General features: G+C 37.5%; 2 protein-coding genes across 3 annotated transcripts in view; one reads left to right on the top strand and one right to left on the bottom strand.

The window, feature by feature from the left end:
• LOC110829848 (uncharacterized) overlaps nucleotides 1–22,778 on the top strand; it is a 109,758-nt gene that overhangs the window by 73,645 nt on the left and 13,335 nt on the right. For both annotated transcript variants that reach the window (XM_087344175.1, XM_087344174.1), the window contains exons 2-3: nucleotides 14,112–14,325; nucleotides 17,159–17,302. In XM_087344175.1, the coding sequence (XP_087200301.1) occupies nucleotides 14,112–14,325; nucleotides 17,159–17,302 (358 nt within the window). The remainder of the gene's footprint in view (nucleotides 1–14,111; nucleotides 14,326–17,158; nucleotides 17,303–22,778) is intronic.
• Nucleotides 1–22,778, bottom strand: part of Stoml2 (stomatin like 2) — a 124,813-nt gene that overhangs the window by 97,964 nt on the left and 4,071 nt on the right. The gene's annotated exons all lie outside the window — the stretch shown is intronic.

Here is a 22,778-nt window from a genome sequence, read left to right as displayed (position 1 = left end):
ACGACTGCTAATATCTGTAGGATTACTATATTTTCAAGAAGAAGATTTTATCTGATTTATTTGATTTTATATAAAATAAAGATCAAAGCTAATGAAATATGCAAAGTCTCAAAAGAACGTGTTTACAAAAATACGTGTAGGCTTACCTAAAATTGGATCGCGCCATTCCACTCGTTTGTAAATCAACGATGTGGTTATGACGTGGGTTATAACCCGTGAAAGTGGAAGTCTAGGCAACCAGATTATGCTGTTTACTTGTAATTCCGTGTAAGTACTGAGAATCGAGAAGGACTTGTGGGTTTATCTTTTCAATTTGCGGTGTGGGATTCACACACACACAAGAGTCCAGAAGGTCGCAAGGGAACCATAGGGGTGGTTGTCAATTCCGATCTTGTCAAATTACTGGAAGCTGCCTGGCACACTAGACGACGTCTCCATGCGATTGGATTGATGTGCGTTGCGTCGCAATACGGCGTGTTCGTACGTCTGTCCTTCTTTCCCTGCCTTCCGTCATTGGTCTGCATGTCAGACCAACCTCGTTCGAGTCGATGTGAGATAGAAAAAAGAAAGCTGACAAATTCAATTTCTGCAGGTTCGTGGGTAGATGGTATATATTGCTGCAATAAGGCAGAGGAGAATTTGTCCATCTGTCCACTTGTTGTAGACGTCTGTAGTAAGTAGCAGCGCTCCCTTGACGAAATGTTACCGTAACTTTCCAACATCCAACTTCTCGCATGCCCAGTTTGTAGGACACAGACGATGCAATAAACGTAATTTATTCCTAAGACACTTAATTACTTAAATCTGTGACACTCAAGTGTGCCACTGTGGCCATAAGCCGCTACACCGAGTCTTAACTGCGACCACCAGCTATTAAATGAAAGTAGTTTAACTACGTCTATTATCCTCAGACGGAGAAGCGACTCGCTGGGTTGGCGATTTACGCATAATATGTCTCCTCGTTACAACGCCCAGACGTCTCTGAAGTCCAGCCAGTTTCATTTGCATTGATTCTCAGAGGCAGTTACTTTTGGGTTAAAAAAATTTGAAAACTGATCCACCAAGCACTGAGGTGAAGAATGAAAGGTACTTACCTTCCTCCCTTTAAAATGCAAATTTATCCAAGGATTCCATTTTTTTAAACATCACATTGAGATGGTTCGCTGATTAACTAAACGTTTTACGCAATATATTCGATTAAAATATGAAGTAAAACAGTTATTTTTTGTCTAGTGTAGAGTGACATATATTTCTTCTCACACCTTCATACCATGGTATTAAAACATTTCTACACTTTTATCTTTTTACCTTAACAGTTGCTTTTAATCCACATCTTCGCAATTTTAAAGAACCTACATTTTAGTTTTGAAATCCCTGCCAATGAATGGTATATGACGAGACGGGAGTTTGTAAGCACACAATACATACTGTATTTTTGTCTCTGGGTGGTTTCATACTTCAGGAAATAGAAGAATGCATTCATGGACGGAACCAGATGCAATTCAAGGACATCAGTGACTCCGGAACAATTGAGGGTGGGATGGGACAATTTTTTTGGAACTACCTGGTACATGCATAATAACCCCAGCGCATATTCTAAAGTTTGTGGAGGTAGCCGTGCGTTTTTAATCTTTAAGGATGTAATAACGTTCTCCTACATCTTCTTTAATTTATTCTGACTGGACGAGGCACAACTGAACGCGAAAGAAATGAGTCTGTGGCATTGCGTCTATGCAGAAGGCAGACTTACGTCCAAATAGTTGCGACTCTGATAACGCGAAACATTTCCTTACAATTATAACAGAAGTAGTAACGAGCATTCATGTTGAACATTACATTCCAACGCACAAGATGTATTCCAAAAAATAAGCATATACGTGTATTCATAGCTAAAATGTATTAAGAAACTATCACCGACTTCTACAAAAGTTGCTTTAACTCCTGGAGTTACCACAACCGGGAAAACGTATCTATGAAATAGAGTTTGTGGCAATCCCTGACATGAAATATTTTAAGTTTATCGTAGTCTAAACATGAATTATTCAAACTACATTGGGACGAAACTTTAGAAATTCATGTTTTCTAATGTAGAGGAATGAAAGTCACTAACGAGAAACTTCTGGCTTAGAAACATGACGACGAAAACCAGAACTGGTTTATTAAATTTCTAACTGCAATTTTGTTTGTTATTTGCAAAAATCAGATAAAATGAACGCATAACGGGAGTTCGTGTGTGTGTCTATCTGTCTATACGTTCTGTAACCGTCCTTTCACTCCAAACTCTCCATCAGGACGCCCGGCTGGTTACAGGGTGTTTTGTTTTGGTAGCTCAAGGGCATGGACTCTTTCCTTCAAGGAATATACGTGTTGGTGAAGAGGGGTTTCGGGAGGAATGTGCGAGGCAGTGGAATACGAGGGGATGTCGTTCGGTTATAAATTGTGTATTAGTTCACCTTCATTTCGTACTTTCCCTCGCCGAGTGCAGGACTACTCGCCGCCGAGACTAACGCGTAAGTGTCTTCTGGAAGCCGCTTCGCCGGACACCCCGCGTCCAGCAAGACTTCCCCAAAACTTTGAATTTGAAGAGAGCGTTCTCATTGGCTGAGTGGTTCATCACCCGAACTTTACAAATTTGCCGCCGATAGCTTACTTCAAACTCACTGGTTATCAATGACATGATCTGTCGTAGTTCGGCTAACGGCTAAAACACATCTGGAAGAGCTTACTCATCCCACCAAGTCGAGCCACCGACCATAAAATCACCCTTTCATCTAGTCACGTAGCTGGCGCCAGGCAGTCGCCCGGTGGAACAAACAAGTCCCTCAAGATGTGGCCCGAACTAGCGATATTAGCCATCAAATCGGGAAATTTCAATATAATCTAATTATAAATTTCGATTAAGGAAGGCGCTACCGAAACAAAACTAACTTAGGCCCCTTTCCTTGCATATAAACTGGAGTAATCGCCAAAAGTCCAGTCTAAGTCTATCTCCGGTCCGCCTGTTCGAGAATCGAACTCAGAGTGGGCTGTCACAGTTCGTTCACACATATCTCCAAAATAACTTGACGGATTCAGATAAATTTTGGTACTGGGAGTCTACATTAAATGTTGTTCGGCGAATTTAATTCTGGTCCAATGTAATTCTTATCCTACGTTACGCTCATACTGAACTTACTGGCTGCTTCATCTAAGGCTCATATTACAAAATGTTACCATACCTAGTCACGTTATAACATGCGGTAATCTTTTTACCTAAATTCGGCTCTGGAACTAAAATGGCAAAGGACAGCATCTACTTGAAAAATATTTGATTTTTTTGGCAAGACATTTTTGTTGTTTCTGAAGCTTAAATACTAATTTCCGGGAATCTAATATCTGAGAAAGTGCACAAATAACACACAGGACGTTAAAAGAGTTTGCGTTTTATAGCTATTCCAGCCATGCCTCTAATATTTGACTCTCATCCGCGTAACTTATTGCCTTGCCGGTAGGAGGTCTCTGTTTTTGTACGTGTGCCTTTTTTGATGAAATCTAACTGGAGAGGCTATCCGCCTGAACTGGCCGCAATATCTCTGCTAGACCCTTCTGTTCGTGATGTCCGTTTATCACGCTGAGAAGGAGGGTTCCATAATTCCAAATATTGGCCATTACTTGCTAAATGAGAAAGGGGACAAAGGCAGGTGCAAGACCGTTTTGAGAATCTTGCCAGATGCAACGTATTTTAGTACAATCGAATAAACTCTTTTCATCGCTTGGCGCAGTTTAAACACTCTGAATCATTTATTCTACAAACCCGCACATATATGAGGGTATTATATCACATCCTCTTTGCGGCATGTCTGAAGTCTTCTGGAATACTGCGCTGCGAAATCTGGTATAAAATTGCCCACGTTTCAAAGGTACTTACTGCTTCCACCATGAGGGCGATGGGCACTTCTAAAACTTCGGTCAATGCACACCAGGCTACATGCCGCATTATCCCAGAGACAGTCATTCTGTACGTATGAGACAATCCGTGACTCTCTAATAACAGTGTCATTTATTACTTCGATATTAGCTACGTTTGTATATCGGCTTACTTCCAACTAGTAACTCAGTGTTCACTTTCAGCGCTACAACTTACTTTGGATTACTGTAGATGGTACGTCTTTCCAACAGGTTTACCAACGTGAGCTTATTACACAGCTTATCACCATATGGTGCATCGGCAATATATAACAGTAAACGTGTGATATCACAAGCCTTTCTTTTCTAAAAACTGAGCTTAATAAGTACGAATAATCCAGTGTTTAATTAATTTTCAAGTACAAGTTAACTTCTTTAAATCTAGTGGCACGTATGTACCACCTACAATATAATCAGAAAATTCTCTAAACAACATTTATCAGATGATTCTTATACGTAGAAGTGTTTTCTTTGAGGTAAGGAATAGATGTTTAAATATTGTGAAGTTGTACTTGTCCTAATACTAAGTGCAACTGTTTATAGACTTAAGTAACGATTCATGCAAGTGATAAATTTGATATGCACGAGGCTATATACATTAAATGATAGTTTATTAAAGACGTACATTATTATTAATAAGTAATGTGATTATTTGAATGTACTTTAGTGTAAAACGGATTCTTAACTAGCTATGGATGTTAACGATAGATGAAATTCATACCCAATTAGCTCTGTTCTTCACCATCCAGCCTCTCTCTTTATGCACAATATTTATTTAACATTATTAGAGACGAGAAATGTAACCGCTTAGTTAGAACCTTTCCGTCATGACCTGATTCTGTAATTAGAAGTTAGTTTCCAAATAACGGGAAGTATTTTTATTATTACTCGAAAAACTTGTTGTTTGTTATCGTTTTATATGCAATAATTATATTTTATTAACAAGGTACCTGAATGCATGTAACAAGATCGTGGAAAAACAGACTATAGAAAATACAAATTTTAAATATGTTTCGGAAGTATGTTTAGCCTAGCGGGAGTGAAGTGTCTATAAAAACGCAAAGAAGTAGTTTTAAAGACTTGTTTCCCCAAGATAAATATTCTGACGCATTACTGTTGGTAGTTCATAAAGGATGAAATATGCGAAAATAAAACAACCTGAAAACCCGCAATGTCTAGGTGACGAGGAACCTACTTAATGATATGTTTATTCAGTCCGTCACAGTCTCAGAGGTTGAAAAATAAATCCATGGTCTCTCCTGCACGTTCTGTTTCACACTTAACTTATGAATGACAACACGTAGAAAATTTATTAATATTACACATTTATTAAAACTCGAACCTACAATTAATTATCTGATTTTTTGCTCTTTTATGCTAAACTACTAATACTTCACGCCCCCCTGTTCCCAATTCATTGTCTGCATTAAATGCTGCCTTAAGAACTGGGTCTCTTATCCCCTATAATCACTTTAATTACGGTAAATACTTCGCTGATATTTTGTACTCCGTATTGGGTAGTATTGAATTAGATAGTGCTTTTTTGATCTGGTTGTTTTTACGTGTTAAATATAGCCTACGCTTTTCCATCCGTCGTATTGAGACTCAAACTCCGTCTCCTTTATACATAAAACAATACACGTCCCTTAGCACTGAGGTTTATTACTCCTTTAAAATTCAAGATCACGTTTCGTGTCTGTGCCTTAACGCAGTCTCATTTCGGGACACCAGAGTTTAATTAACCCATGAGTTACTGGAATACTTAAGTGATTGATACTGGTAAAGTCTCAATTTTGGTTTTCCAGGCCTGACGCCGTGTAGGTTAGTAACATTTCGGAGGAATATATCGATACCATCTTCAGGGTTGAACTTCACAATCAAAAAGAATAAAATTGATGTTTTCACCGTCTTTAGAGACTCAAAACCCTTGATCCACTTTCTATGAGCCATAAACTTCTCTTCTTATTATTAAGTCTATCTTCATCTTCTATTTTAATTAACAGCTGACAGGTTTCCACTGTGAAATCTAACCCATTAGATGTTATCAGGTCTCTGTCTACATTGCACAGTGCAGGCAATACAGATATTAAACCTTACCCTGAGCCAGACTTGAAGCTTCGAACTCAGTTTGCGAGTACCACGTACGCTCAACGCCAACACACCATAGGTTAAGCAATCACTAATTAAACACCTTCCTGGTACAAAACCTGAAGGTACCGCCGGTTTAACCTGGCGGGTCATTGGAACACATAAGCTCAGCAACCACATGAAGGCCATGCAACGCCTAAGTGGAGCCTCTCGACTTTACTCCAGATAAAACTTACCATTACCAGTACTGCAGGATTGTGAGAAAACTCCAGGGCACTTCTGACGTGGTAGAGAAGAACACGTGTTCTTGACAACAGTGTGTTTATCAAAAAATTACATTTATTTTAGTTACCATGCATTATCAAATGTTTTTAACACGACGTTTCGACAGCTGTGTCTGTTTCCGTAATCAGGTAACAGGAGAGGGGTAAATAAACTTTGTTCTGTTGAAAGTCTTCCACAGAGAGTGTCTTAGTTTCTGATCGTCCAGCCGGTAGTGCGTCTGTGATCTTACCGGTTCATTTACATTTTGAGAACCCTCTTCAGCTCTTACAGCTTGTATGCGCCTCTAATTAGAGGGATATGAAATCCGCGCAGGTTATACAAGGCTTCATACTAGGTACAGTCTATATTGTAAGAGCGAGGTCGTATTCACGAGCAACACGGTGCAATGATTAATTACAGGACAAACGCAGGAGGTGAATATATTTTAAAGCTGACAACTATACATGATGTCATTTGAGAATAAGCATGATACACTAACGAGTTTGAAGGCCAAATGTACACCAGCTAACCGTTTAAAACATTAAATTATTAAGATATCCGTCTTCTGGGTTATTGCGCTGTGTAGTCTGGTCGATGTTAACCAACGTTTCAGAGTATGACCTCTGAAACGTTGGTTAACATCGACCAGACTACACAGCGCAATAACCCAGAAGACGGATATCTTCATACTCACCGCTGTGAGAACCTCAAGTCTTACATTAAATTATTATTTACACAACAAAGCCAGTCAAAACGTAAAAATCATCGGTGTCCTAATTGGTTATGAAACAATAACGAATCGATGAAACTTCACTTTGTTTGGAATAAGAAATAAGAATATTTCTAATGGGTGAATATACTAGAATTTTACTGATTATAAATGTAATAACTAAGACGTAACTGGTCGATTTTAAAACATAAATCGAATTCCAACGGAGTTATGACCATCAAGGTAACTACATGCCTTAATATGGGGACTAGGAACGTCCTCCCTCAATAAATAAATAAAAATTCAGAAAGTTGAGAGACTAAGATCTGCTTGGCTAGTCTACTCCCTTGGACAATAGTAGAATTGATGTCACATACTTTAAACTAAACACAAGCCTTGTAGTTAATACAGCTAATAATTCCTGAATAATTAAGATTATACTCCTGAAATGCCCTTTACACACAAACCAAAATCTGCAATATTTTTTTTGAAAATACGATTAAAATGAAATTTATAAATTGTCTGACGACTTCCGGTAATAGGTACAGTAAGCTCGTTCCTCGATTTACGAACGTAATTCCCACATTGAAAACTGTTTTATGATGAAAATTCGTAACTCCAAATTAAAATTATCATTATTCTAAATATATAAAAATTCTGACTGGTTCCTGACGCCACGAAAAATAAGCCAATATTTTTCACACATATTTGAATGCTATACACTTATAAAAATAAGAACAGAATTACTTTTTACGATGATTATTATGTACTTAATACTCTAAAGCACTGCTGAAGTGTAAAATCAAACGTTACACAGCACAAATATTATGTAGCTTCAGTATAAAAACCATAACTTGTACCCCTCCGCGTTCTTCACTTACGAAGTAGACCCTCGGATGAAGGTTAGTTCCTCATTCTAGTGACAATAATGTTTGTAAATTCCTGAATTCTAAGTTCGTAAATAGAGGTATAGGTGTATATTCTACAAACTATAATTTCATTTACGAAGAAAATGGATATCAACTTATTCTCGACTGACGACATTGCCCTCTGTCACAAACACTTGATGAAACACCTTATATTCCTCTGGTTCCCACAACAATCAATCTTTCCGCTTATTACATGTTTCCCTCCTCGACAGGTCCTGCAGGAACTCTCTTCCTGAAACGACTGTCAGCTTCCCAACCCTCCTTTACACACTCGTACGCTAAACCCATCCAGGACTCATGACGTCACTTCCAGAAACTAGCGACACTGACGGATAATGCAGTCGTCAAGACTACTTGAATATTTTTTCCCCCGTCAGAAACTGGAAAGTTTCGCCTTACCGTAGTGAATTCAGGATCTTGAGATTTTCATCAAGTGATGTTACAGTGTTCCCTTCAATTTCAATTGGACGCGTTTGCAGCGCTACAACAGCGCGTCTCTTGACTTCGCTGCCTATGTCTGTCCGTCTGTAACACCTCGAGAACCGTTAAAAGAATTTTCAAGAAATTGCAAGTTCCGCTAAAATTTGTCGATATATTTCAATTTTAGTTTAGGCTGGACAATACTAATGACCACCTTACATGTAATTTTTTGCCTCAGCTAGGGAATGTAAGCATTGGAAATCCTCATTGACTACAGTATAACTCAAATGGAGACACAGCTCAAGCAAAGGTCACTGACTTCCGTCTGACATTACTGGCATTATTTCTAAAAATAAAAGTTTTTGACCAAAATGAGCCAAAAATTGTTACCCTATGCATGCATTTACTAACTATCAGTCGCGCCAATTAGTTACCGTAGTAAACCGACGTTTCGGGAATAAACTCTGTCCCCATCATAGGGCTCTTTCTCCCTGTTTTTCAGTTCTGTCCTTCATATTGTCTTACCTATTTCAGTATATATCTTGTACATTTTGTGGCCGAAGTAACTAATTAAAGTGTCATTTTAGTTCTTGCAATGCAAACTTCAAGCGTGTGGTTGTATGTTATAATATGGTGAGACGTACAGAAGCGACCTGACATTCACAGTTGTAAGTTTAGGGTCTGAACGGCATAAAACGTATCGCAGACCACAGCTGTGTACACAGAAATGTATCCGGTAAATGTCCGTTTTATTCATGACGTTCCTTCTCTTCTCACTTCCTTAATGTCCACAGATGATCGTCATACTTTACCCCCACTACAGTCTGCAGAATGTTACAATCGATTTTTGTCGTATAGGTGAGAACAAGAGGTGAGTAAAATATATAGAGCTTCTTATGTGTGACAATACAGTGGACAACCTTATAAGAGATAGACATGTTCCTACAATCTATTAAAGTTCTAGAAACTTTGCTATAGCAAGTATCTGGTTGATGGAAAATAAAGGCGAAGAAGTTACTTAAATTACCTTCGTTTCGGAGAAACTTCTTACAATTTTCAGCTATCTTTACGCTGAATATTTCTTATCCGATTTCAAAGGCAACTTTCAGTTTCTTATTGCATAAAAGTGCGGATAATGAACACACTGTAGGAGATCATTAAGTAAAGTGTAGTAAGGAGAATCCATTTCGGAATACATTGAAATGTCGATTATATACAGCCCGCGCGCCTACTCGAATGTTACGTTTCTTAGAAATTAAATAAAAGTGTAAAAGTGTGCTTCATTTTAAAATACACTTTCCCGATGTTCACTTATTGTAGATTTTAACCTTTTACTGCATTTGAGACCCCGTTTTAGGACACCATAACTGTCAACTACCATAATGCATAGAGTGAGAAATGATAATTGTCCATGTATTTAATTAAATATTTACCTTAAAAAAAGCTGTTTTAAATAAAATTTGCTTAATTCAATCAGATACATAGTTTATATTAAACACAAACAAATAAGTAAGCCCTATCTTAGCACCATTCTAATGCTATGCATTAAAATACGGAGGTTCCAAACTTCATATGAAATATGAATTTTAGCTCAAAGGCTTTAGGAATAATTGCATGATACTGTAAAATCTTCAATGCACTCATGAACTGCATTTGACCGAAGGCACAAAATGCCAAACAAAGGTTATATTGAGACAATATAAAAAATAAATTCACCTTACAGTTCTTAGGCAATGTCGTCCGTAAGCGATAACAAGCGAGCTATGCGAGCTGCATAAGCAGCATGGGGTGTCATATGACATAAGGGAATCGCTTGTTGTGTCCTACGTGAGAGACCGCAATAGAAGCACACGGTCTGTCTGCGCATGCACCTTCCCTGTACTGCACAGTCAGAGTTTTTCTGCGCATGCGCCTTACTGGCCAGCGCAGCGACCTGCGCTAAAATATCAAAATATTTGATCTCGGACTTTGGCCGCTGACCGTTTCGCTGTAACCTAGGACAGCGCCACACAAACAGCCAGTTTGATATTTCCGCTTCACCCACGCAACTCGCACCGCTCGCATTTAATCGCTCACGTAGGACACCGGGTTACTGTAGACCATCATTAACAAATTTCACAAAAATAAGTCTTGTAGTTATAGATATGGAACTTATTGACGGATAAACAGACGAACGAACACCAGCTCATCATTATGAGATCACTGATTTCATTTTATGCACGTTGTGTAAAGAAAACATAATAAAATTATAAACCCCTACGAACTGCAGCAACATCTCAGACAGTCCTGTATTGCGTATCGTCGAAAAACTTTCCGCAGGGGCTTAACTTCACGACCGTACAGTTATGACGTTGAAAACGAATTAGCATTGGGTTTCTTGCCGCTAAGTTAATATCAGTTATTCGCAGCTGGCCTATGACGTACGAAACGCATTACTGGCAGGAACTGCTTTTAAAACTAACAACGCAGAGCTTAGTAAACGGTTGAATGAATGACAGTCTGTTGCCACACATTGACATATTACATCGTTATGAAAGCGAATCAGTAATGTATTCCCCTTGTTCCTATACGTAATAGGTTAATCAATATGTTATTATGTGATAAATGAATAAGTAAATAAATACATGATAGCTGAGTACGCAGTTCAATCAAGGCCATAATAACCCATAAATCACACGACATTTTCACTGTTTCACGTGAAGGATCGGATACCCAGTAAATTATATCTTCCGGGAAATACTGACATAAACATGTCACTCTTGCTTCTGTAATTAGAACAAAGACAGAATCATTTGAATTCGTCTCAGCGTGAATATTGCAATGTTTTATATTTTGGTAGACCGCTCCCTACTCATTCTGTATCAGCTGCATATATCACAGGCCCACAGATTCGAACTAAATTTGAAAATTACAATGAATGGCGGTAGGTAGGGATATGGAAGGAGGCAAAAGTAGCCTATTTCAAAGTACTATTTAAAAACTCGCCTGGAGTAACTAAGAAAAACTACTCACACAGCTGAATTTCTGGTTGTTTATCAAATAAAAATACGTGGTAGTGATGTTTCACGAGCATCATAGATTATGCCTATGTTTTTACTGACGTGGTAAGTGCTACAAAAACATAGTTCCCCTAAATCTTGGTATAAATTTCTGTTCCGCTCAACTAGACATTACTGAATCAATATTACATTTCAACACTATTACTGAAATATTTTACAACAGAATGCTTACTTACAGATTATAAGTAGAATACTTGGTGCTAATTTATTTAAGAATATTTAAAAACAAAAATGAGGGTAACAACTATTTACCAAACATTGTTGGTGTAGGTAGATTATTGAGAATGAGGTTAAAAATGTGACCAATAACTTAAGAGAAGTACCAGAAGTCCTAGACGATTATGACAGGACAATATTAAAATTTACCTTAGAGGAGTAGAATCTGATAGAAGGATCTGTATTCAGCTGCACCAGAACATTGTCTGAGAGCGAGAGTTTTTAAGCATCACATGAAAATTTAATGAACTCCATAGAAAAGGGAATTTATTGCCCGTAAGAGGGACTATCATATTTTCACAAAAGCCTCTTCATCGTGAAGTAAATCCGTAAAGTTGTCTTATATTTTCATTATTCAGGGAATCATTAATCCTTAAAATTTTAATTAATTGGCATCGAAAGCATGACGCTCTTGTCATGTTACTTACTGAATACAATGCCTATGCTAACTAAACACATACTCGTCTTCTGACAGACTTCAGAATATTAATATCACGTAAATCAATACCGTGCTGGATTACACATGTTAAACTCCTAGTTTATCCCACACATACTCTGTAAAGAAGAGTAGCTGTTATGTGCCTTCAACAGGTGTGGCGTTCAGGTTACAGAAAGGAACGGAGCAAAAACAAATGATGAATTGTTCTGGAGTTCTTGGTGCGAGGAAACCCTGTCACATATCTTCGTGAGAAGAAGATTGATTGCAGTACTTTCCCGAATATAAAACTTAGATGTGATTAATTTCCATATTCGTGGTTTTAAAAGGTCCTTTATATAGAGTTCATGAACGCTCCACCAGTAAGCTTCAGATGTTAGCTTTAAGAGCTGGTAACTTCAAGCCATGTTAACTCTTCATTGGGTTACTTTATATCAAGAATATATACACAGGGGAAAGCAAAATCTAATTAAAATTTTAAAGACATTAATTGGAAGCTTTCTCATTATAACATAAAGATGCAGATAAAAGAAATGAAGATAATTTGTAATTTCTTACATATCCGTATACATTTTCCAGTTAAAATCTTCCTTTTCGTTGTGCGGGTTACAGCACGTAACAGATTAAATGTATGACAGGGAATAGCAGATACTTTTTTCTTGAATTCAATCGTATTTTGTAAATTAAATATGCACATTCTTCGGCGTGTAATAGAGAAATTTGATTGTTTTAACACAATATTAGCAAAAATCTACTGCTAATAAATTGAATAGGATTGTCTTCCAAATATCTCATCTGTATAAAGAAACGAACAAATATAAATATATGCTTACAGTATTTATTTTCAAATAAAAGATTTATTATTTATTTATATTTTCAATTTAGAAATCTTGCAGAACTCTACAAGTATGTGCCTTGAACTATACATAAAATATATATGTGCGTTCACTACTATTAATGATATTAATCAATACTTTGATAAACACTCGTTCGATTCTCAGACTAAACAGTGATTATTACCTTCAACAGCATTAACAAGTTGATTTTTGTAATGAAGACGACTAACTTTTCTTGAGACGGGAAATTAATTTTTAAACACGTCTTATAATTAATATAAACTTCTGCAATCATAATACACGTGTTTGCCAAACGAAAAGAAACGCGCACACACAAACTTCCCTTTAAAGAAGGTGCCTGAAAGTTTGTTGATATTCTATGAACTATCATTCTATGAATACTGCACAGAATTTCCATTGAAATTGTCGAAGAAAATCCGGACTTTATACAATGGGCTTAATGAAGCCTGGCTAATAACTCAATGAAAGTTAACTTTTGAATATCAGGGCACTGATGAAAACGTATTACAAGAAACGTCCTCTAGAAACTGCTAGTCACTCAGTCAATAAATTCATCGACTTTTATAGAACTCGAAGGCTCATTTTCAAATTCACAAGATTTCATCACAGGGCATCATTCTAAGCGAATTTAGTATACCTCCTCACATCCCCTTTCTTTAACATGTATTTTAAAACTACCCATCTACCCAAGTTGATAACTCCCGAACGACTAATGTTTTCAAGCTTTCAGACTAAATTCAGTTCGCATTTATATTGTATTACGTCCGTGCATTTCACTTTTTTCAATCTATTCCTCTAAAATCCGTTTTAATTTTATCCGTCCGCTTCCTTTCTGTTCACGCAAGTGACCACTTTCCAACAAATCTCTCCCCCAAAACCGATAACAGTCGAAGGAAAAATAAATAAACCTGGCACGTTTTACCCAAGAAGGTAACTAGTTCGAACAACTGCTGTAGTATAAAATACAGACAGATGTTTTCAAGAAGGATAGTACAGCGGTTGTTGTGCAGGACTGTATAAAAACTGAAAGGCGTTGAACAGTCTCTCTGTATGTCTTAATATTTACTGTCTGGGAATCGGGACAGAACATTAAAGTTTCTGAACTGAATAAAAGGGAGCATCTTTATTCGTTCATTGTGAACTTAAGTTTGTTGCTGCCGTCACAATGACAGTCCTTTCTCGCTGCAGCTAGTAGCCATTCAAGACTTCTGCTCGGCAACCAGAGACTACTGCCCTCCTGGTCCCGTTGGATCACCAGGGCCTCCAGGTGTCCCTGGTATGCGAGGAGGCGAGGGAATCAAGGGTGACCACGGGGACAGAGGATTTCCCGGTGAACCCGGATTGCCTGGTTCTCCAGGAATGAATGGGGAAGCAGGCCCCAGAGGACCCAAAGGAGACCCAGGTTAGTATAAAAAGTAGGAATACATCCACAGACGATCGAATTGCCATGCCTTAAATTTCGAGGTTAATCCTAAAATATATGAACACACGATACGATGTTATTAACACGACCTGCGTTTGAGACTGTGGATTGACATGGACGTTTATGGTATCTTCACAGCAGAATAACTGTGTGGAACACGAATAAGGCGTAGTTTGAGAAAAGTCGTATATTGATTCCTAACGAACTGACAATTCACAAAATTCTGAAAAAACCCATAAATAACTACAAATCAATGATCTAACAGTACCTAACATTTAATAAGCCCGTAACTGTATTTTAAATATTACTTCTTATTTAGGCTGCCACTAGTACCCAAGCTTCCTGGGGGTAAAGCCGGCCGGGGCGTGATGCTGACCACTCACCCCCATCTAGTGCCGAGGTCAAGGAATAGAGGAGCTATACCTCCTCTCCCCCCAAGCGCCTACATGGCGTATAGTGGGACAAACTTTACTTTACTTTACTAGTACCCAAGCTAGAGGACTATATATTTTTGTCTGTCCATCACATTCTCTATGAGCGAAAACCATCGCCCATAACTAACGCTGTGGCGATGACAAGAGACGCACTATTTTGACAGAAAGTAGAAGCCTGGTAAGATTCGTGTCTGATGTTGCATACAGTTCCCTGATAACGTACGAAACGCTAAATATTCCTACTAATAACTTACCTTACCTGATGTGTCTTGGTTCTGTACACAATACATACGAGAGGCTGATTTTACACTTGTCGCTTACATTATGTTGAAAATAAAAATTTCAGTACGTAGGGGCTTCATTAGTACTTAATTTCATACCAGTTGACATACATAAATATTTGGATGAATAATATTAAAATGAGGCCTCGAACCGAATCGAATTTCTGTCAGAATCTAAACGAATCTCATAATAGTAATGAAAACTGGGTTATTAATAGAACTGACAGGCGGAAAATTGAATCTACTGAAACGAGAATTTTAAAGCTAACACCCCCATAGACCAGGTGATAAATTAAAATGTTCATCAAGGAACGGGAGATTTTTATATATACGATAGAGAGAGAGAGGGTAGTTTATTGAAGATAGGCGCCTGCAAAGAAAATTGTCCAGTTAATGTATTTTGGGCACAAAATATATAATAGTTCGCAAAATTTTTATATTTTTACTCCCCTTTTCCATAAAATGTGGTAGAATTGTTTAGTTTTTTCTACTAGCCACGGTGAAATTTATCTTAAAAAATGTAGCATAAAAGAGATATAAGACGACATTCCTTTTTAAATTGGTTATCATACCCTTGTAATATCTGATATTATTCATAATAAAGTCATCAGAATTATAAACAAAATAGTCTATTTCATACACACCAACTATCAATCCAACATGTTTCGACCCTTTAAAGGGACATCTTCAAGTGCAGAGCTCGTCAATACTTTAGCGTAACACAGTACCCTGATGATGGCCACTTAGAGCGCCGAAACATGATTGGTTGCTGTTATTATCAAAACTTATTATGCTATTTTGTTGGATTCATTGTGTGTAAGTAACAAAATTACTTAATGTGGGTATCTATGAATTCTCATTGAGTTTTAAGAGACAAAGGAACAAAGGTACTGTAAATATGTACATTCTTATTCTTAATAAACTCTGACGCTGTTACAATGTAACTAAATATTTCATCAAAAACGTATTTTGAGATACATAATGCTATCCAGCCCTTTCGTCGTAGTGGAAAATGTTGGGGTCATAAGTATAAATAGACCAAAATTACTTTCTCGAGGCGTCGGCTTTACGTGATGGAAATCTCGAGATCGAGATCCAGTGCGGATTTTTGCGCATTCCCCCTCTATTCCCACCTCCCCCAGACCTCTCCCGATTCGGATTCCCACGCTTTAAGCTGCAGGTCCACTCAATCAAACAACGTCATCTTCAATACGACCCACTATCGGCGAAAAATAAAAATTCCTCCGAGTTATACGAAATGTGGGTTCTCACCTTCGGCCTGGCAAAGCAGGTTTAGGCCAAGGCAGTCATTCCAATTCGTTTATAATCAACAAATTAAAAACTAGTCTGTGGGGCACGATCTTTATTGAGGAAGTTAACAGTCAATAAATTCCTTGCCTTTCATTGAACCCTGAAGTTCACGATCGTGTTAACAAAAGCCCATTCGAAGCCTCACAAACACAATCCACACCCTCTTATAATATTTTCCTAACACTCATTTTAATATCATCCTCTCAACTACGCCTAGATCATTCGAGAGGCATCTTTACTCCACACGTTTAAGCTAAAATTTTGTACGCACTTTTTGTCAGCTCAATGAGTTCTACATTCCCCGCCCATCTAGACCTCCTGGATTTAATCATCCCGATAATATCTGGAGAAAAATACAATTATGAGGCTCGATGCTGCTAACTTTTCTAAAGCATCCTGTCATGTCATCCCTCTTAGGTTTAAATATTTTTCCAACTGCTGTTTCCAAACACCACTAGCCTGTTTTTTCCCCTAAGGTCAGAGACCAAGTGTCACAACCATACAAAACACCTGGTTAAATTATAGTTTTGTATATTGTAATTTTTTTTCCTATTTTAGACAGCAGACAAAAAATTCTGCACTGCATGGAAGTGATCCATTTAAAACGCAGCCCTAACAATTACAAGAACTTCTTCCATAAATCTTGGCGAATATTTTGACCAGTCGCAATAATATCAGCTTTTCAAGATCACTATGCTAATACGTAGTTACTTTAATAGATGTAAAGTATTTGTAAATTAACAGAGAACAACAGAGAACGTATATTAATAATTTTTATTCCCACAGGACTACCTGGTCTTGATGGAAGAGACGGAGTCCCTGGTGAACCTGGATTGGACGGGATACCTGGAAGAAATGGTTTAGACGGTATCCCCGGCACTCCAGGTCTAAATGGTATCCCAGGGATTTCTGGTACAAATGGTACTGACGGTAAGTTTCTTTCGCTAATCATTGCACAAATCTGTTTACGAAAGTTCCCTCGTAAAACCGAGGGTTTCTGACCACGCCTGTAGACTTTCACGGACGGAACACACCGAGCGAAACCACAAGAAACATCGATTAGAAGGATTTTGCAACAGCGTACTTCCCGCATGCAAGTCAGGTAGGCCACGACAGTTCCACATTTCTCGGTGTGATAAATATTGCTTCGTGTTTTGTGTTCAGAATATGTTTTTTTACGCCGCACGGTTCCGCGTATCATAATTTAACCGTCAGAACCTGAAGCTCGTGTAATAACACCCAACAAATAAACTGCAGCAGTTCACCATTACAGAGAACGCTGTTTAAGAAAATAATCTCTAATAAATACAAAATGCAGTCTTAACTATTTAAAATACCGACACATTACTAATAAACTTTAAAGGGCTTAACAAGATATATGCAGACGAAATATGTCAATAAGCGAAATTCGTCGATACAATTTTGAATCATTTTGAGAGATTCCACTCAATCTACCCAGTCCTTCCATAAAGTACACAACGTGTTCTTCGCCAGCTGTTACTTGGGCGATGTCATTAAAAGAACGAGATGGGCGGGGCATGTAGCACGCATCGGGGAGATTATAAATGCATTCAAACTGTTGGTTGAAAGGCAGTAATGGATGTGGCCACTCTTAGGGGCACATACTGTATCCATCTTCAGGGCTGATATCCATCTAGAATCTACATGACGTCATAACAAACAAGAACGTCGCTGTTACCAAGAGAAGCCCAAATATCAAACAGATTACTGGTTAAAATTTTAATCTCTAGACCTCAATAACTCTAATGACACTTACACTAACATGCTAAAAAAAAAATTTTCGTGATCGTAGCTACAAAATGGAAAATCTAGTCACAATGGTTAACTGCATATTTTAAATTTGAATATGTCGTATTAACACATGCACAAAATCAATGTGTTCACTTTTAACTAGTTTTTTTTCGCATAACGTAATTGTATCTGCATTTATACGCTGTGAAACATAAGCTTGTATTTGTTCTCTTAACACATCTACAAAATCAACGTGCTTAGTTCTAATTAAGCTGTGCATGTATATGTATATATGTAACGTAAATACAATGTGGATTGTGGTTTTTCGTCAGAACGTCGTTTAGTGTTGTGGTTTGTTATCGCATATTAGACCACACGGCGTTCTAACCCAGAACATAACCCAAACTTTCACTGCCATGAAAACCTCAAACCACATAGTATAAGAAAATTCCTGAGGGAGTCAGGTTGTTAGCAGTGTTTGTTTACTTTAATCATAAACTGGTTTCACGATGCCTTATAAGTAAGTCAATAGCAGTGAGTTATCGTAATTGGAATCTTCGTGTGAGGGAAATTCATTTCGGGAGCGTACCGATTACACTGATATGGAATTATTCAGTAGTTATCCTGTTTAATAACACGTACAGAGTTAAACAGTTGCCGGCAAAGCAGAGTAAAGTCTAGAGTGGCTACACGATGAAATAGTCAGAATTAACGTGTGGATATTTACACATTATGAGAAAGAATTTCTATTTCCTGATTACCCCATCATCTGTGGTGTATCATAGGGGCAATAATAGAAGAAATGGGATTAAATGATTTTTTTTTAAATTTATGCTAAACGTAACATGAGTAGTGAGGCATATTTCATTGGAGAATACATTTATCAGACGTGACCTCAGAGACTATTTACCCCTCACTCTTCTTAATATTTATTTGATGAAAACATAAATCTAATACTGAGTACAGATATAACATTACACTGAAACAAATTATTTGACCTTGTATTTCGTTAAATATATAGATGTCAAAAATATTTAAACTTTTTACACTGAAGAAGGAAACGATGCATTCCTTCAAAAGTACGATAACTAGAATAACCCAGAAGATACAAAGACATCTTTATCTACGTCAGAACCTCGATATCATTATCAAATGAAAATTGTATTCCTAATAAGAACTTTATTCCACGTTACGTAACTTACTAATTTCTTTCATACAAACAACCGTGTGAACAGAACAGATTAAATTCCATTTTAGATTTATATAAAGTACGAACCATAACCCTTGTTAAGAAGCCCAACTTCCTTTCTTTCGAGACAGAAAAGCTAATGAAACACCGAATAAAAATAACCATTGTCAGAATAGGCCCCTATAAGTGCATGACGATATAAGGAGGCGAACAAGGGTTCGATTGGACGGGAGGAAAGTAATTTTATTTGGACTTATTCTGACTATTCGAAGAAGGAGATGGTGGAGTGCTTAAAGATTGTGAACCATTTGTCTGGATTTCCACTGCTTTTAAAAATCCCCATCAATGTTCTCGTTCAAGAGCTGTTCGTTCTCTTGAAGTTACTTTGACGATGTTCATAGCCTCGGGTCTATGAAGTCACCCATGTCATGAACAGGTTGGTTCGAGCACCTTTCGTTTTCAGTGTAATAAATCTCCTCCGGTAAGGCATCAACGGCAAAATCTATGGAAAACTTGTCCTCAAACTCTTTACTATGTTATCCCCCTTACTAGGTAAATCATTTATCGTTTGGATCCTCCAATACACCACTATTTATACCTTCGATCTTAACTAGACCGCCTATACAACTAATGTTTATTTTAAATACGATGCAATTAACTACCTAAATAACTAGATGGCTTACCGAACCCGAAGGTTCATCACCGAATTAACCAAATACGACGAAATATTAAAAAAATTCTTAACATCTTGTATTCTAAAAATTCTCCCTTAAAAAGTCTGTATTTATTACATAAAATAACAAAATCCATGGACCAAAGTCTTGACAAACTGATAATCACTCAGGTTATAAAGAACATCCTTGCCCGTTATGAAACCCGAAGACTATTTACTTTTATCACAAGAGTCCGCCACTGGTCCCGAATCACAGAAAAATAATCCTCTTCACAGTCACACCCCATTTTTAACATCCGCTTTAATATTATTATCCCGTCTGTTGTAAGTGATATCTACCCTTCAGTTTGTACCGAATAAAATTTTGTAGATATTTCTAATCTCTATCATCTGTGATGCATGCTTCACCCATCTCATCCTCCTTCTATCTGATCGCCTTCATCATATCCGGTTATGAGCACAAATTATGAAGATCCTAATTATTTAACTTTAACTATTCTTCTATTATTTCCTTCCTTTTAGGTCCAAACGTACACCTAAATATCACGTTCTGAAACATCCTTAACTTACTTTTGTCTCCTTAGGCTGAAAGACAAAATTTAACGTCTATGTAAAGCAATAATTTTGTATAATTAATCCTCAGATATTAGATAGAAAACGGAAATATTGAGGAATATTAACTGTATATCAAATATTTCCAGAATTAAATAGACTCTCAACTACCTCATGGGTATAATTTTATTTAAATCTTTACTAAATATTTAAACTTTGCCACAATTCCGAAGGATTTTACAGGTATGATCATAAATTTGTTCTACAATCTGATGATACCTGAATATAGGATAGTTTTCTCTGCGTTCGTTTCTAGACCAACTCCGTATGATATCTATATTTTTACGCAATAAAGTAACATCATCAAATCAGACAAGAAAGCGATACGTTTCGTTCAATTATCACGATTGTGTAACTACAGGACACGGAAGGACTTGAGATTCTCACAACGGTGAATACGAAGATGGCTGCATTCTGCGTTGTATCTCCGTGGCAGAAAAATGAAACTGAACGAAAGTACAGCCCAGAAGACCCAGAACCCAGACGACAACGATCTTCAGAGGGCTTATCGCCTGTATTTATAATTTCTTTGAAAAATACTACGCCCCCAGAGGAAGGTACCGAGGTTCACCGCAGATTCAATTTCATTTCATTTGAAATTCATAGATTTTGACTTTTCTTTTCGCAGTTTTGTTTTCACAGTAAAGAATTCAGAGACTCACTCAAGAATGAAAAAATAATAATTCTTCTAAGAAAAAGGCTGATTGTACAAAGAGAGCATTTAAGAAGAATATGAAGTAGCTTTCTCAGCTTCAAAACGTGTAAAAGACAACGCGGAGTAAAACTTCGCAGTTTCCTATATATATTTTTTTTTAAATGAGCCATCCTTCATAGCTGAAAGACGTTAAAACAAGAATTCTTCACAGAAAAAATAAGTGAAGATGACGAAGAATAAATATTTGTTTCTTGCATGTCAGTTTAGTGCAGATATCAAGCTGTTCTTCACAATTATTCAAACACTTCAGTATCTTTTTTTTCTAAAACCTCACACTCAGACCCACTTTTAAAGCGTCATATTCCATTCACATATTCTTTCGTGGATTTCTACATATTTCCCAATTTGTCTTCCATTATTTGCCTCTATTTTTATTTTTAAATTTATTTACTTATTTCTCTCTCTCCCTCCTTTATCTTTTATTCCTTTTCAACTCTGGTTTCATTAAGGAAATCTGGTGTGAAAGAATTTTGACCGCGAAAATTTAGTATCACTTAAAGTCACGTAGTTCTTATATCCGTAAGTTTTCCGGGTTACTTGAAATATAGTAGGGTGACTGTTAAAGATGAATCTGTACTAATGCGGGGAAGATGTCATGGCATATTTTAAGGCACAATACCGATATATTCGTAAACAGAGAGAGAAAAACCGCGAAACTAGAGTAATCATTTACACTCTTGTTACAAAGAGTAGAAGGACCATCTGCTGTGTAACTTAAGCATCTTCTTGATACCATACACAAGCTGTTCGCGTTAAACGCAAGATCCTCGGAGGGGCTAATTGTATTCTGCATGATGCGGCCCTAATCTCCTTGGTACTGCTGGCAGGACTGATGAGAAACCTGGAGGTCAGAGTCTGACGGAACGACAATTTACTTGCAAATTATCCCACCCTGAAACTCGCTCCATCTCCCATTTCCCTCTCTCTCACTGAAGTCTTCAGTGATGTGTAGAAGGTCTGTGCCGGAGAAAACCAGCGAAGTAGAGGAACAGGTAATTACTTTTCACTAAGATGAGTTAAACATTATGGATCACAGGCGCGCTTATGTAAATATTCGAATGTAATTACTGTCTTCTGTAAATTAATTTATTTTTTTATTTTTAGTGTTCTGTCTGACGACAGGTCCATATGAACAGAATCCTTCCATCCTTTTCTCGGACTGGGACCTGTTCATATACGTTCTTGGCAGATGATCCAGAAGTGGTTTGCCATTGCCTTCTTCTGTGTGTGAATGAAGTAATTGTTAGGATGCCACGGAGAAACCGGGGAAGCCCCCGGAGGAAAACTCCGTGTTGCCTAGACCACGGCCTTGCCCAACACAAGTTATAAATTCGGGCACCGCCGGGAATCGAACCCGAGACCCCAGGATTACAAGGCCAGCGTTCTAACCGCTAGACCACCGTGGCTGTAAATTAATACAAATATATTATTTACATTTGAACAGGTCCGTACAGAAGTGAGCTCA

Source organism: Zootermopsis nevadensis, unplaced genomic scaffold (genome assembly GCF_977971745.1).
Source record: "Zootermopsis nevadensis isolate Lab colony 2312 unplaced genomic scaffold, Znev_1.0 Znev_ptg000007l, whole genome shotgun sequence".
Classification (NCBI taxonomy): Eukaryota; Metazoa; Arthropoda; class Insecta; order Blattodea; family Termopsidae; genus Zootermopsis; species Zootermopsis nevadensis.
Note: the sequence above shows the minus strand (reverse complement) of the source record. Positions and strands in the feature narration are given on the sequence as shown.